This window comes from Dryobates pubescens, chromosome Z, assembly GCF_014839835.1.
Source record: "Dryobates pubescens isolate bDryPub1 chromosome Z, bDryPub1.pri, whole genome shotgun sequence".
Taxonomy (NCBI): domain Eukaryota; kingdom Metazoa; phylum Chordata; class Aves; order Piciformes; family Picidae; genus Dryobates; species Dryobates pubescens.
Genome location: NC_071657.1, coordinates 58,433,606 through 58,448,707, shown reverse-complemented (window position 1 = coordinate 58,448,707; position 15,102 = coordinate 58,433,606). Strand labels below are relative to the sequence as shown.

Below are 15,102 nucleotides of genomic sequence, written 5' to 3'. Positions count from 1 at the left end.
CCCTCATATCCCAGAACATTGCAGTGATCTTCAGCTCAGCATTCTCCCAAATGCTCGTAATGTTGATCCTTGGGAAGCTTTAGTTACAAGCATACATTGAAAGGCTGAACTTTGCTGCTGTTGTTCAACTCAGGACTAGCAAACAGAGGAGTTCGCTTAGCATTTCCACTCTGTCTGTAGTATTTATGTTTCAGTACTAGGCTGTCCAGTTTTATCTTACAGCATTTGCAGTCTGCAGTCTCTGACACCAGATAGCCATCAGTTTCTGAGTAACTTTTTATTTTTTCTCAGACACATGGAAGAAAGATCCCTGCATGTCAAGATTCACCTGTCTTACACTATCTGCTGCAAGTCACAGGCCAGATTTAAGCTTGCTCATATAGTGCACAGGGAGAGGTAGAGAACAAAGGCTTGACTAAGCCTAGCTTACTCATTGGCCTGTGGTACAATGAGTTTAATAACACAAAGTTTTTTATATTCATGGTCAAGTAAACTGTTTTTTTCAGATGAAGACCTCTGTCTTCCTTATCTTCCTGCTTTCACTGGTGCAAGGTTCCTAAAAAGCTGAGGTTGGAGTTGAGTGTGGTCATACTTAGCTCTTACTGAGTGTGTGCTTACTGGGTAAGACAGGGAGGTGAGAGATTCTGGACTGCTGCTAGTGGGTCAGCAGAGTTTGTACTTGGATTAAGGAGCACTGTGATTTGGGTTTGTACTCTAAGTAACTGAGACATGAGGATGGTGGGATTTAAATCAGTTTATGAAGTTGAGTGCTTATGCTTAGTGGAAGAGATTCACAGCCTTATGCCAAATAGATACCTTTTGGACATTCTTTTACATAGGAATCCCATTTTTAAATTGGTTGCTTGAAACATCATCTTCTGGTGGAGGATGGACCTTAATCTGCATTTACCACAATGCTGATATTTTACTTCTGAGTTGCCAGTTGAGGGGGGATCCTGCTCCTCGTGTGAGTGAAACTTATGACACATATTTACTGGACTGGGATTCACAGGAGAGAATTCCAAGTTTTGGTTCAGATCCCAGCAGGTGCAGCCTTTTTTCTTGAGCAGAGTCTCTTCCTTTGCAACAGACATTTGACAGGTACAGGGACCTTAGTCACCACTGGGGCTTTAAATGTAATTATGGGTAAGTGTCAGCTGAGGATGGCTTTTAGGGAAGGAAAGGTTTGACTTTTAATATGTTCTGCAAATTTTAGTTACTTGTAGAGCAAGTCCCACAGGAATTTTGCCAACAGAAGGGAATGCCAAGGAATTTAGGTACCTGTAACTGGATGAAGGTTTTGTGAACACCAATCACATTTAAATGTTGGATTTCAGTTGGCAATTGGGGGTTCAGGATCTTGCAAAATTAGTCATTTATGCTTGCCTGATACTTCTCCATTAATATAAATAGAAGTTTAACCTGCCCTTTAACAAACGAACCAAGCCTTTTTTCTTAGGAAGTTTGTAATACACGTACACACTGTTTATTTCACAGTTCTTAAAGTACAGAAAATTATGCCAGTGGAATTTTCCACCAGTTGTTTAAAGTCTGCACAAATTAGAGAAGTGATCTAAAAATAAACTGTAACTCAATACAGCAAAGTAAGAAATATCCAGTCCTTTAAAAGGAGCAATCAACTGCGCAGGTAACACAAAAGGAAAGAGCAGATGGCAAAATAATTTTCAACAAAGAGTCAGGGATCTGTAGTGGCTTACAAACTGAGTATGAATCAATGCTGTCAGATTACTGCACAGTTTTGTTTTGTGTCGGTTTTATGAAAATCGTTATCAGTGGTTAGAGGATTCTTGCACTACCCAGAATGGCCACTTGCTGGCAGCAAGAGCGTAAAAATGTGTTAAGATTTTCTTGAGATCCAATATTACTTAGCAACAGCACTGTTATATGCGAATGTTATATAGAAAAAATCCGGTTTAAGTCTGCCAAGGCATCTGATTTTCTCCTCCAGGAGCATTGGAAACAAGGATAAAAACAAAGAAGCTATCAATTAGCATAAAAACTGGTGCATCTCTTGAAAACACCTAAAGCTGATTGTACACCCAGTAGTTTTTCCCAAGAACACTTATGGTTTTGTGGTTCTGTACTAAGTGTAGAAACTCAACTGTGCAGTTTCCAAACATACTCCTAGAGCTGTGAACAGAACTTTGTGAGGCACAAATACTCCTTAGCTGTGTGGGATCCACATAAACACTTAATAAAAACTCAGGTATTGAGGTTTATTAATGATGCTTTTTATATTGTTTTTAATATGCTCACTTCCATTATTTTGGGGTGACAGAAATTTTTTATGCCTTTTTATTTTTTCTTTGAAGTCTTTTAACACTCTCAGGTGTTAAAAGCATACCTCCTTTGACTTTGTAACAGATATAATCTCTCTTACTTGGGATTTTCACTGCTTGGGAAGTCAACAGCTGAAGTGCTCTGCTTTTGAAACTTGAGATCTGAGTCTAACTCTTATTAATAGACTGTACGAGTGCATAGGAAAAAAACTAAGTTTTGCAATGTATGCAAAATTTGCATGTAAAATATATACAGAGAGAGATGACTCATGGATGTTAATTACAAGCTTTTTAGAAGGAGTTTTTCCATTCCTTTTTGTAAACAATGGTATGGGCTTTTTAATGTTTAGATTTCACAGAAATTAAGTATTGAAGATGACTTTCCAGGAATAAGCCTCTCTCTAGGTGCCCTCCTGGTGGGTATCGTAGGAGTTCCAAAGGAACAGACACCAAAAGATACCTTTCCACATACTTTTGAAGATTTCCAGAGAACCCACGTGACCATTATTGACACAGATACAGAGTAAAAGAATATTTTAATACTGATGCAGGGCTTTCACTGACATCCTCAGAGAAGATTTTCATGGAAGCATTCACTGATGGAGTATAGAGACTGGTGAATTACTGATTTGTTGAGATCCCTTAGAATAGAATAGAATAGAATAGACCAGACCAGACCAGACCAGACCAGGTTGGAAGAGGGTCTTAAAATGATAAACCTGAGAAGTTAGTGGCAGGATCCTGCCTTTCCTCCTCTGTGGATGAGAGCGGTAATGCTTTGCCATTAGAACCTGTGACAGCATTGAATTCCTTGTCAGGATCTTCTGTACAACTCATCAGTCCTGTAGTGCCATATGAGAGCTTAATACCAGCAGTTAATACAGCAGTTAAATTCAGAACCTAGAATTCCATGGTTAGGTGATGACTGCGCACAAATAGCAGGCAGGACTGAGCCTCACCTTGCTACAATTCATGTCAATTCATTCTTCTCCCAGGCAGCCAGTACCAGAACAAGACACAGTCTCAGGCTGCACCAGGGGAGGTTTAGGTTGGATGTTAGGAAGAAGTTCTATACAGAGAGAGTGATTGCCCATTGGAATGGGCTGCCTGGGGAGGTGGTGGAGTCGCTGTCATTGGAGGTTTTCAGGAGAAGACTTGATGGGGTGCTTGGTGCCATGGGTTAGTTGTTTAGGTGGGTTGGATTGGTTGAAGGTCTCTTCCAACCTGGTTTATTCTATGTATTCTATGTATTCAAAGAAATAAGAGCGTTTCGAGATCTAACTTGGAGACAAAAAATGAGCAAGTATGTGCACAGTATTTTATAGAACAGACAAATTACTTAGGGACTTGAGTAAAGAATAAATTGACATCAATAATTTGCATTTTTAATACATTTCAATTGGTTTTGTTTTAAAAGACCAGCAGTGCTTTTCTGTTCTGATATGTCTGTGCTGTGAAAATGGCTGAGCTTGCTTGGGTGCTGATTTAGTTACTGACGTGGAAATCAATGTCTTGTGTTCTCTCCAAAAGAAGTTCCAACCCCCTGTTCTGTTATTCCATTGTGGCCCTCTAGGTTCCTACACACTCCAGTTCTGTTTTTTCTCCAGACTATAGTATGCTGTCATAGTTCTCCCCACTGTAGCACATGAATGCTTTCCAATATTACAAGAGAAATTACAGCTGTGTCTTTGCTGTAGACTAGAAAGATTATTAAATGGGATTTTTAATGTGTATTTAGAAATGCATTGATTTTGTTTAGTTCTGCCTGTGTGAGACTTACTGAAAAAGATGGAGGCATAGTTTTATGGTAATGTCTTCCTGTGAGAAGCCAGCATGCATAGATACAATATGTTATCTGCCTTTTTTCTTCTCTTGCCTTGAGCTGTTCTCTCCACAACGTTAGTGTGCTGTAGAGGTGATTTGGAAAAGAGGTAATTTGGAATCAGCAACATGGAGGCAAAAATCTGGAGAGGAACACAAAGGGAAAACAATGCTCTTCCTATTGCGATTACAAGAAGGGAAAGAGAAGAACACATAGGAGATGTACTTATGCTATGGAATGCAGCAGATAGGCCTAGTAAACCTGAAATAAATTTCTCCACTCTGTGTTGTCTTTGAATAATCTGGAGCTGCAGATCAGTGATGAATCACATATAACTACCTATTTAAGGTGGCTTTACAGTGTCAGCATAATGGCAAAAGGCATCCAAAGAGTAGGAGCTAATTCGGTCTTTTGCTAGTGATATTCATAGATTCATAGAATGGTTTATGTTGGAAGGGACCTTAAAGATCATCTAGTGCCAACCCCCCTGCCATGGGCAAGGGCACCTTCCACCAGACCAGGTTGCTCAAGGCCTCACCCAGACCTTTAACACCTTCAGGGAGGGGGCATCTATGATGTCCCTGAGCAACCTGTTCCAGTGTTTTACCACCCTCACTGTGAAGAATTTCTTCCTAATCTCTAATCTAAATCTGTCCTCCTCAGGCTTCAATTCATTCCCCCTCATTCTATCACTACAAGCCCTTGTAAAAAGTCCCTTCCCAGCTTTGTTGTAGGCCCCTTTCAGATACTGGAAAGCCTCTATAAGGTCTCCCCAGAGCCTTCTCTTCTTCAAGCTGAAAAACCCCAACTTTTGCCTTGTGTCCCCACAGGGAAGGTACTCCAGCCCTCTGATTATATTCGTGGCCCTCCTTTGGACCCACTCCAGCAGTTCAGTGTGTCCCTCTTGTGTTGCAGGCACCAGAACTGGACACAGTAATTGAGTTGAGGTCTCACAAGAGCAGGCTAGAGCAGGAGAATCACTTCCCTCATCCTGCTGCTCACAGTTTTTTTGATACAACCCAGGACATGGTTGGCCTTCTGGGCTGAATGTGCACAATCCTGGCTCATGCTGAGTTTTTCATCAACTGATACTCCCAAGTCCTTATCCTCGAGGCTGCTCTCAAGCCACTCACCATCCAGCCTATATTTGTGCTAGGGATTTCCCTGACCCAGGTATAGGACCTTGCACTAGGTCACGTTGAACTTTATGAGGTTGGTTTGGGCCTACCGCTCAAATCTGTCCCAAGTCCCTCTGAATGGGATCCCTTCTTTCCAGCGTGTCAACTGGGCCACACAGCTTGGTGTCATATGAAAACCTGCTGAGGGTGCACTCAGTGCCACTGTTGATATTGCTGACATAGATGTCAAACAGCACTGATCTCAGTCCTGATCTCTGAGGGATGACACTTGTCATTTAGACATTGAGCCATCACCCACAGTTCTCTAAGTGCAGCCATCCAGCCAATTGCTTATCCAGCAAGCAACCATCTGTCTCCAGTCTGGGGGGAGCCCCAGTGAGCCAGGCTGGGTCTGATGCTCATGCTAGATTAGAGCAGCTAACAGAAATAGCGCAGTGGGCTCTTAGATGTGATAAGCGTTTGTGGTGAGTTAAAAATTACCCCCCAGCTGATTTGGAGAATCACAGAATTGTCAGGGTTGGAAGGGACCTCAAGGATCATCTTGTTCCAGCCCCCTGCCATGAGCAGGGACAGCTCACACTAGATCAGGTTGCCCAGAGCCACATCCAGCCTGGCCTTAAAGCCTCCAGGGATGGGGCTTACACCACCAGAATAAAATCGGCAGACCAGTTCAATTGAAAGCAAATGGAGCTACATTTACAAGCAGAACTACAATCCAGAAATATGAAATGCAATGGATAGGTACAAAATCTGCAATATTTACATGTATGTGCAATTTATAAACAACACAAGAATCCCCCCCAGACAAAAACAGGGGGTTACCAACAGCTTCCCCCTCCCTGCTCCCTTCCCCACTCCCTAGACAAGGGAAAAGAGAGAGAGAAGAGCAGAGAGCAGCTTATTAATACTTAGCCACAGCAAGAACACAGCCAAGGTCAGCAAGCCAGCAGAAGCCCCATCTGGGATCTGCTATAGTGAAAAAGCTGAAAAGAGAGAGAGTTGCTTTATACAACTAACTTAGACTCGAGGTGAGGAGAAAGTTTTTCCCAGAGAGTTGTTAGTCATTGGAATGGGCTGCCCAGGGAGGTGGTGGAGTCACCATCCCTGGAGGTGTTCAAGAGGGGATTGGATGTGGCATTTGGTGCCATGGTTTAGTTAGTCATGAGTTGTTGGGTGATAGTTTGGACTTGATGATCTCTGAGGTCTCTTCCAACCTTACTGATTCTATGATTCTATGTTTCTAAGTGGACCATCCCTCAAGTCCATGCTTTTCCAATTTGGTGATGAGGATGTTGTGTGGGATATAGTCAAATGCTTTACACAAGTCCAGGTAGATGACATCTTCCCCTCTTCCCCTATCCACTGATGCTGTAACTCCATCATAGAAACATCAATAAGTTTGTCAGGCAGGATTTGCCCTTGGTGAAGCTATGCTAGTTAGAACCAACCATCTCGTCTTCATTTTCTGCATGCCTCAGCAAGGCCTTCTGGAGGATCTGTTCCATGCTCCTGCCAGGCACAAGGTGAGACTGACACAACTATAGTTTCTGGGGTCTTCCTTATTTCCCTTTTTGAAGTTGGGGGTTATGTTTCCCTTTTTCCAGTCAGGAGGCACTTCACTAGATTGCCATGACTTTTTAAATATGATGGACAGTGGCTTGGCAACTTCATCTGCCAGTTCCCTTAGGACCCTGAGTGGATCTTGTTGGGCCTCATGGACTTGTGCACCTTCAGGTTCTTTAGATGGTCTCAAACCTGATCTTCTCTTATTGTGGGCAGATCTTCCTTTTCTCACTCCCCACCTTTGTTTTCTGGAGCTTGGTGGTTGTGGTGGGTTGAAATTGCCACAATGGTGATGAAGCTAGAGCCCTTGCTGGTGAGCACTGAGGCAAAGAAGTCATTGAGTACCTCAGCCTTCTCTGTATTTGTCATGACCATAAGTGAATGTAACAGTACTCAATAAAACATGATACAAGGACAGCTAATTTCAAGGTGCTTAAAGATCTCAAGTGTGATTGTCTCAGAACCATGGCAATTTACAAAGTTCTTTCATGGAAGTGTTGATTTCTGAAACCACTAGCACAGATGTGTGAAGCTTAATGTATATCACAGTATCACAGTATCACAGTAACTAAGGTTGGAAGAGACCCCAAGGATCATCAAGTCCAACCTGTTCCAACAGACCTCACAACTAGATCATAGCACCAAGCGCCACGTCCAATCTCCCCTTGAACACCTCCAGGGATGGTGACTCCACCACCTCCCTGGGCAGCCCATTCCAATGACGAATGACTCGCTCAGTGAAGAACTTTTTCCTCACCTCGAGTCTAAACCTCCCCTGACACAACTTGAGACTGTGTCCCCTTGTTCTGGTGCTGGTTGCCTGGGAGTATAGATACTACAGTTAATACTACAGTTAATAGAGAGTCCTGTGGGGGATTTCCAGCATTTTGTTTGTGCCTTCATCTGTGGTTCTTGAAGGCAGGAAGTAGGAAGATAATCACAGAATCACACAATTGCCTAGACTGGAATGACCTTTAAGATCATCAAGTCAAATCATTACCCTGACACTGATTAAGTCCTTGACTTAACCATATCCCTGAGCACTATGTCTAAGTGACTCTTAAATGTCTCCAGACATGGGGACTCCACCACTGCCCTGGGCAAGCTGTTCCAATGCCAGATAACCCTTTCCATAAATAAATTATTTCTGATACCCAGTCTAAACTTACCTTGGTACAACTTAAGGACACCTTCTCTTGTTCTATCACTTGTTATTTGGTTGAACAAACTGACCCCACTTCTCTACAACATTCTTTCAGGTAGTGTAGAGAGCAATAAGGTCTCTCCTGAACCTCCTGTTCTCCAGACTAAACAACCCCAGGTCCTTCAACTGCTTCTCACAAGACTTGTGCTCTAGGCCCTTCACCGGTTTTGTTGTCCTTCTTTGGACACACCCTGATAAATCAGTGTCCTTATTGTAGTGAGGGGTCCCAAACTGAGCACAGTATTTGAGATACAGCCTCACCAGAGCTGAGTACAAGGGTAAAATCACTTCCCTGGTTGAATGAAGAAAAAATCCCAGTTATTTTTTAGTAACTGTTGCATTCTAACAGTATGTTGTTCACCTTGTTCTTACCCTTATTTCTTCAGAGAGGAGAGCCTGCCCTGTCCTGTAGATGTGATTAGGATGCTGGATAACCCATGTATTTTAATATATGGGCCCTTATAAAGCAAATACCTTTTTTAAACTCATTAAAACATTTTCTTTTATAACCCTGCTTCCACAGCAGATGTAATACACTGTAAAATACTGCATTGACAGTTTTGTAAATTTGTTTTTCCCCAGCTGCCATGTCCACATGCATTATCTCAACCTGGAGGAACCAGTTCCAGGAATGCAATCCATCTCTTCACAGCCAGTCTGATGAAGAGTTAATCAGCGAATCCTTCATTTTCATCTGTATCCCAAGAAAGAGCTAACAATTTCTCCCACATCACTCTGAAAGAATTTTAATGCATGTGTGCTGAGGGTGTGTCCTAAGAGCTTTCAGCATTACTCAAGCTGAAGAGTGCCCAGGGTTCAGCAGCTTGAATAGTACTTAGCATCACAACACACTCGCTGCCTACAACAGTGAATAAACTCATGTAACTCAAATTGTCTGCTATGTGATGACATCTATTTAGGGCGTGATTTCTCTCCTTTTCTGTTAGAGAAAAGCTTCTGGTATACATCAGTTATTTAGGTGTATACCCTTTGCACAATTTAGGACAACATGAATCATCTTCATCTTTGAAATTGGCACTTCCTCCTCACCAGTGGTAGGGGTAATGAGGGTGCCTAGTGTCATCTAGGTGCCTGGCTTTTAGAAGGCTGAAGGTTAAATGAGGTGAATCTCATCTGTGGTGGCTCAGGGATGGTATGATTTTATAAATAACTTCTCAGCTAGCACTTACTGAACCTTAGGTTAAACATGGTTCTTGATCTTGTGCACATTTCAAGGCTTCTGCAAGAGTGAGATAAGATGGACTAGCTTAAGACATCTCAAACCTCACTTTATTTTTTAGGACAAGCTCATGTCAGGAGGAAACTGCAGTGTTATCTGTGAAGTCATTTCCTGTGTTCAACTGAACAGCTTTTAGAAAGCTACAACTTTTGTTTCCTGTCAGCCAGCCTAGATTTATTATTTGAGTAGTGATTCTGAGTGTGCTCGTTCCTTTGGCTAATTCTGCTGGGTCCACGCAGTGTGACGTATGTCTTGGAGTGCCTCTTCTACATGATCCTCTGTGTCTTGTATCCGCAGAATTCATTGCTTGCTTGAGCAGCCCCTGTGTTCCTGGAGTTCTTATTTATACAGCCCATGTTTTAACTACATACTTAGCAGTTGCTTGCAGTATTTCTTTTTGTCACAGCCTGTAGACAATCAGCAAAGAGAGAAAGAAGTAATTTCAGATTACTGTGGTGTCACCTCTGGTGAAGAGCAAACTGGTGAGAGAAGTTCACATCCAGTGGAGGCTGCAGCATGTGCAGAAACAGCCCAAACAGCATCAAGAAATGCAACACCGTTAAGAGAGACCCCCTTAAAATGCAGAGATGTTTCCAGTCATCACCAGATCTCAGAAGACACTCAGCAGGGAACATCTCACAGTGACAAAGCTAAGAATTTTGAGTATGACAAGTATTCCTAAATATTCTTTAAATGTTTTTTTTTAATTAATGTAACAAATCCAATGCATACAGAGTACTCATTCCTCGAGGGATTGGCTTTAAAATGATCAAAAGGGAAAAGCTGAACTTTTTTAAAGAGCTGAGAGGTAGTTTCTCTTGATTTACTCTTTATTCAGTATTACCTAAGTTAGTCTATATATTAGCATGCTATTACAGACGTCCTTTGGAATTCAAATGCATTCACATTCTTAGCTTTACTATAAACATCGATTTATATAGAGGATATCATATTTGTGTTGATTCTAAGCAAATCTCTTGTCAGAAAAATTCAGAAATCTAAAGACAAGAATGATCTAGAGATCAGCATATGCCAAGAAATGACTCTGAATGAGGATGGAAAAGAGACTACAGAGAGAAGAAGAAGCAAGAGAATAGAAAACAAACAGAGTAAGATACTTTCTGATCTTTATAAGGAACTTTTTTTTTTTTTTAAATTTGAAAAACTGTACTGAATCAAATGTAATTTACAACCTTTCCCATGTATTGTGGCATGGATGGTTTCCCTCCCTTGTTTAAACCTGTATATTAGCAACTTAAGTTGATTTTTTTTTTTGCACAAAATTGTTAAGACTCATGAAAATTTTTTCGGGAGGCAAATTTTTATTAGTGTTATATATGAAAAGCAGAATAATAATATTCTTATGCAGAGTGAAAATGTAGATCCTGATACATATTTATATATGCTTGTATAATCTAATACTCTGTGTACAAAATCATTCTGAGAGTAGTGCCATCCCCAAGAACTGACCTATGCAAACCAGTTTATTCTATTTTGAGTGCTTGCAGTTGTTACCCTGTTTTAAATACATTATAGGATCTTCACTACTGCAGTCTCTGAAGTATTTTTCCTTGCAGTGTCCTTTGTCAGAGAGAAAGATTTCTATTTTTCATCCTTCTAATGCGTGTGCAGAGAAATTCTGTCTCACAGAGGAAGTGTGTAAGAGAACACAGAATTTCCTCACTTAAGCATTCTTTCCAGCACGTCTTAAGACTGGGTTCTTCACTTTTTTTTTTTTGTTAAAGCCTACTCAGTCTAGATTCATCTATGTACTTAAAATAATTTAGATACCTTACAAAATAGGGAAGTGTTTGAACTGTAACAGCTACATTATAGAGATTACAAAATATGAATAATTTCACTTTCAATTAGCAAACAGGCTTTTTTCCAGGGTTTTAATTACTCCCAGCAGAAGCACTGCTTTTATGAGCTTTTAAGTTGTATGACTAACTGCTTATCTGTCTTGATCTGACTTACTAGTTTCCACTCAAAACCCAAGGTATTGCTTTTATAGTATGATTTCTGCAAAAAGAGTTATACTGCCTATAGAGGTGGCCTTTTGTTTAGCCAGTCTAGCAAGTGTACCTCTTTCATATCAAACGTAGGTATCAGGAGTCTGTGAGTCATCTTAGTTTAGTAATTCTCTGAAATAACAGCCCCATAAAAAGCTTTGATTTGGGCCAGCAAGCATCACTTGTTAGCACAAGGTTGAACAAAAGACACTAGGGAAGGCAAGGCAGAAGTGTCAGGGAATAAGTCCTCTTGAACTAGCAAGTTAAATTGGTGAAGTGTAACTTAATTGTGCCTCATTCTCTGAGTGTCTGTGGCTTAGTGCTTGCTGAACTGATTGGCTAGTTTAGAATAGTCTACTAGGGACTGCAGTTACCTAGACAGGTAGATTAGGCAAACCATCAATGTGCTTAGATGAGAGAAGGTCCTAGGGAATCCCTATATATTAGATTCTAAAAATTACATAGAGTCAACAATTGAAAAGGGTTAGGAAATAGTTTGAGCTTGTGGTATGTCACCATGCACAAAACAGCAGAAACACGAGGGTGTGAGAGTTACAGGCACAAACTATATGTTTTAAGGTCATAATTAAAACGTCCATTTCTGACTTGCAAGTAGAGTTTTAGGGCCAGTGGCCTACACCTTCTGCTGTTTGTAGAGAGGAACAATGCCTGCTATCCCAAGGGTTTTCACTAGTAGATCAATTAATGGCCTAGATTATGCATAGCACTTTTCTAAATCTTCCTGTTCCTCCCTCCCTTCCTCTCTCCCTCCCTATCTTCACCATATGAAGGGATGCTCTGATGGCTCTACTGGTGAAGTATAGAACAGCCCATCTATGTATTTGAAATAATTTCACCCAGTATGGAAGCTGTAATGAGTGCATAATGTGAGACAGCATTTGTTTTATAAACAACAAACTGGAATTTTAAACCAGTATCTTTTATTTATTTTTTGGTTTTTTTTTTTTACATTTAGGCTTCATATTCTCAAGCAGCTGCTCACCTTTCACTCTCTGCAGAAATGGCTGAGCTGGTTGTGAAATAATGGGGAAAAGTAATATGAGGAAGCTAATCTCAATCACTATTCCAGTATAAACACTTGTTGCTCATGAAGCAGAGTGTTTGAAACACAAATGAGTACAAAAGAACTGCTCATAAATTTGATTGAATAACTGTCTAAAATGCTCATATTCTGATGCGTAGAATAGCAGTTTTATCACCCAGTAGGAAACAGGGTACTTCGAAAGTACAAAGGAAGAAATCTGACCTTAACATACTTCTACAAAGTCATATGCTTGTGTGTGGAATTTCTTTCATATTCTTGTGTGTTGAAGTTTTGTTATGGAATTGACTGCAACATCTTTTATTGAATTGTATTGTTATTTAACTGTGATGTTTGGGTTTGGGTTTTTCTGATACTCATCTGTACTAGACTGAATGAGCACTTTTCCCCAAAAAATTTTACTTAGTAACTGTGAGGCAAGGTGGAACCAAAATGAGAGAGGAATTTTACTGTTTTTTTTTTCAGCAGCTCTTTTGTATTGTTTTTCAGACCAAGAAGCCTTTCGCAGGAATTTTGTAAATACTGTTTTCCCCATTTCACTTTCAACAATCAATAAGAGGAATATGTATGGTGAGACCATACTGCATAGAGCTGTTGCTCAACAAAATACAGACTTTGTACGCAACATAATCAAGTCTGGTGGAAATGTGAACACTCGGGATTATGCCGGTAAGTTGCAGTTGTATTAAAACAAAAACTTCAAAACAAGTATCTACCTGTAATTAATAAAAGTACATTTTATGAGTTTCTGGAGTGGGCAAGACTGTAAGTTTGTGAGTAGTCAGTAGATCATTAGTTGTGTTATTTTGTTATTTAGCTTGGTAATTCCTTGTGAGAAAATATGTAGACCTATGTTTAAAGTTAACCAAAAAAGTAAAATTTAACAAAATTATGCAATTAGCTTTACTTAGCCTTAATTAAAAAATCCTGTGCATGCTTGTTCCTTAATTAAATAATGTCTTTAAAATTTAATTTTTTAAAAAATCCATCTCTCTGGCCAACTTGAGACACCAAGATTTAGAATAGAATAGAATAGAATAGAATAGAATAGAATAGAATAGAATAGAATAGAATAGAATAGAATAGAATAGAATAGAATTAACCAGGTTGGAAGAGACCTTTGAGATCATCAAGTCCAACCTATCATCCAACACCACCTAATCAACTAAACCATGGCACCAAGCACCACATCAGTCTCTTCCTAAACACCTCTAGTGATGGTGACTCCACCACCTCCCTGGGCAGCCCATTCCAATGGCCAATCACTTTCTATGAAGAACTTCCTAACATCCAGCCCTAGACTTCTCAGGGTTTTTTTTAGTGACCCTGATTTTGCCCCCTGCATCTTAAAGGAACCTGGAGCATTATAGTTTAAAATGCTTTGATTTTGTTAAGTTATGAGTACTTAGTATTTTGCATTATTTGCATCTTGAGCACAAAACAGCCCAATGACAAATAGTGGCCAGTGCTGTCAATGTTTTGGTTGAAGCAATTCACTTTATGCAGCTTCATAGAATCATAATCATAGAATGGTTTGGGTCAGAATGGAAATCCAAAGGTCTTCTAGTCCAATCCCCCTGTAGTAAGCAGGGACATCCTTCATTAGATCAGGTTGCCCAGAGCCCTGTCAAGCCTGAGCTTTAATATTTCCAAGGATGGGGCCTCAACCACTTCCCTGGGCAACTTGCTTCAGTGTTCCACCACCCTCATGGTGCAGAACTGGTTCCTAGCATCCAACCTGAATCTGCTTTTCTCTAATTTAAAACCATTGCCCCTCATCCTACTACTAGAGGCCTTTCCAAACCTTGTAGGCCTTGTAGGCCCTCTTCAGGTACTGGAATGCCACTCTTATTTCTCCCTGTAGACTTTTCTTCTCCAGGCTGAACAACCTTGGCTCCCTCAGCCTGTTCTGGCCCTTTGATCATTTTTGTGGCCCTCCTCTGGACCTGCTCCATCAGATCCATGTCCTCGTGTTGAGGACACCAGAGCTGGATGCAGTACTCCAGGTAAAGTCTTACCAGCGCACAGTGAAGTCTCAGAATCATGTGTGATACTTTGTGTTGAAGACATTGCTACAGTCTAAAGTATGGATAGGTACCTTACTTGGACTAAGGACAGTTCTTCCTATCATCCGTTAGGCTCTGATAATCTTCCATAACAAAACCACCACCACCAAACAAACAAACAAATTGGTTTCAGAGACAGCTGGTTTATTTGGTAAAAAACTTTGGTCTGTTCCTGCGAGTCTTTCCATCCAATGCAGTGTCTAGGATTCCACTACAGTCCTGTGGGAACAAAAACACATATTCTGCAGTTAAAGACCATTGTATAATGCAGGAACACAACAGACCAAAATTAAGGTATCATTTCTATGTCTTCTGTAATATTATGAGAGATAGATTGACTCAGCTGCAAATTTTAGACTTCACAGCATAGGACTTTAGCTTTTAAGCTAACAGAGTGACTTGTAATGTATGTTAACTTGTGCTAGAGGTACATGCGAACAAATTTTGTTGGTGTACTTCAAAGCCACCTGCTGATAACAGAGAAACATTAATAGTGTGGGTTCAGCAGCAGTCTCTGTAGGCAAATGTATTAAAGTGCAGTGATTCAAGTTTTTGGCCTCACAGATTCTTCCTTTTTCATCCTTTTCACCTTTTGCCCAGACACTGTTTCTTCATCCACCAGCCTCTGGCAGCTGTTAGTGCAAAAGGAGCAAAACTGCACCAAATGAGGTTTAGTTGAACTCTGAGTACGTG

General features: G+C 40.6%; 1 protein-coding gene across 1 annotated transcript in view; it reads left to right on the top strand.

Moving 5' to 3' along the window:
- The window catches only part of ANKRD31 (ankyrin repeat domain 31), a 78,823-nt gene that overhangs the window by 16,518 nt on the left and 47,203 nt on the right, over positions 1–15,102 (top strand). Inside the window, exons 7-9 of the mRNA XM_054177778.1 lie at positions 9,675–9,931; positions 10,253–10,377; positions 12,833–13,012. Coding sequence (XP_054033753.1) covers positions 9,675–9,931; positions 10,253–10,377; positions 12,833–13,012 — 562 coding nt within the window. The remainder of the gene's footprint in view (positions 1–9,674; positions 9,932–10,252; positions 10,378–12,832; positions 13,013–15,102) is intronic.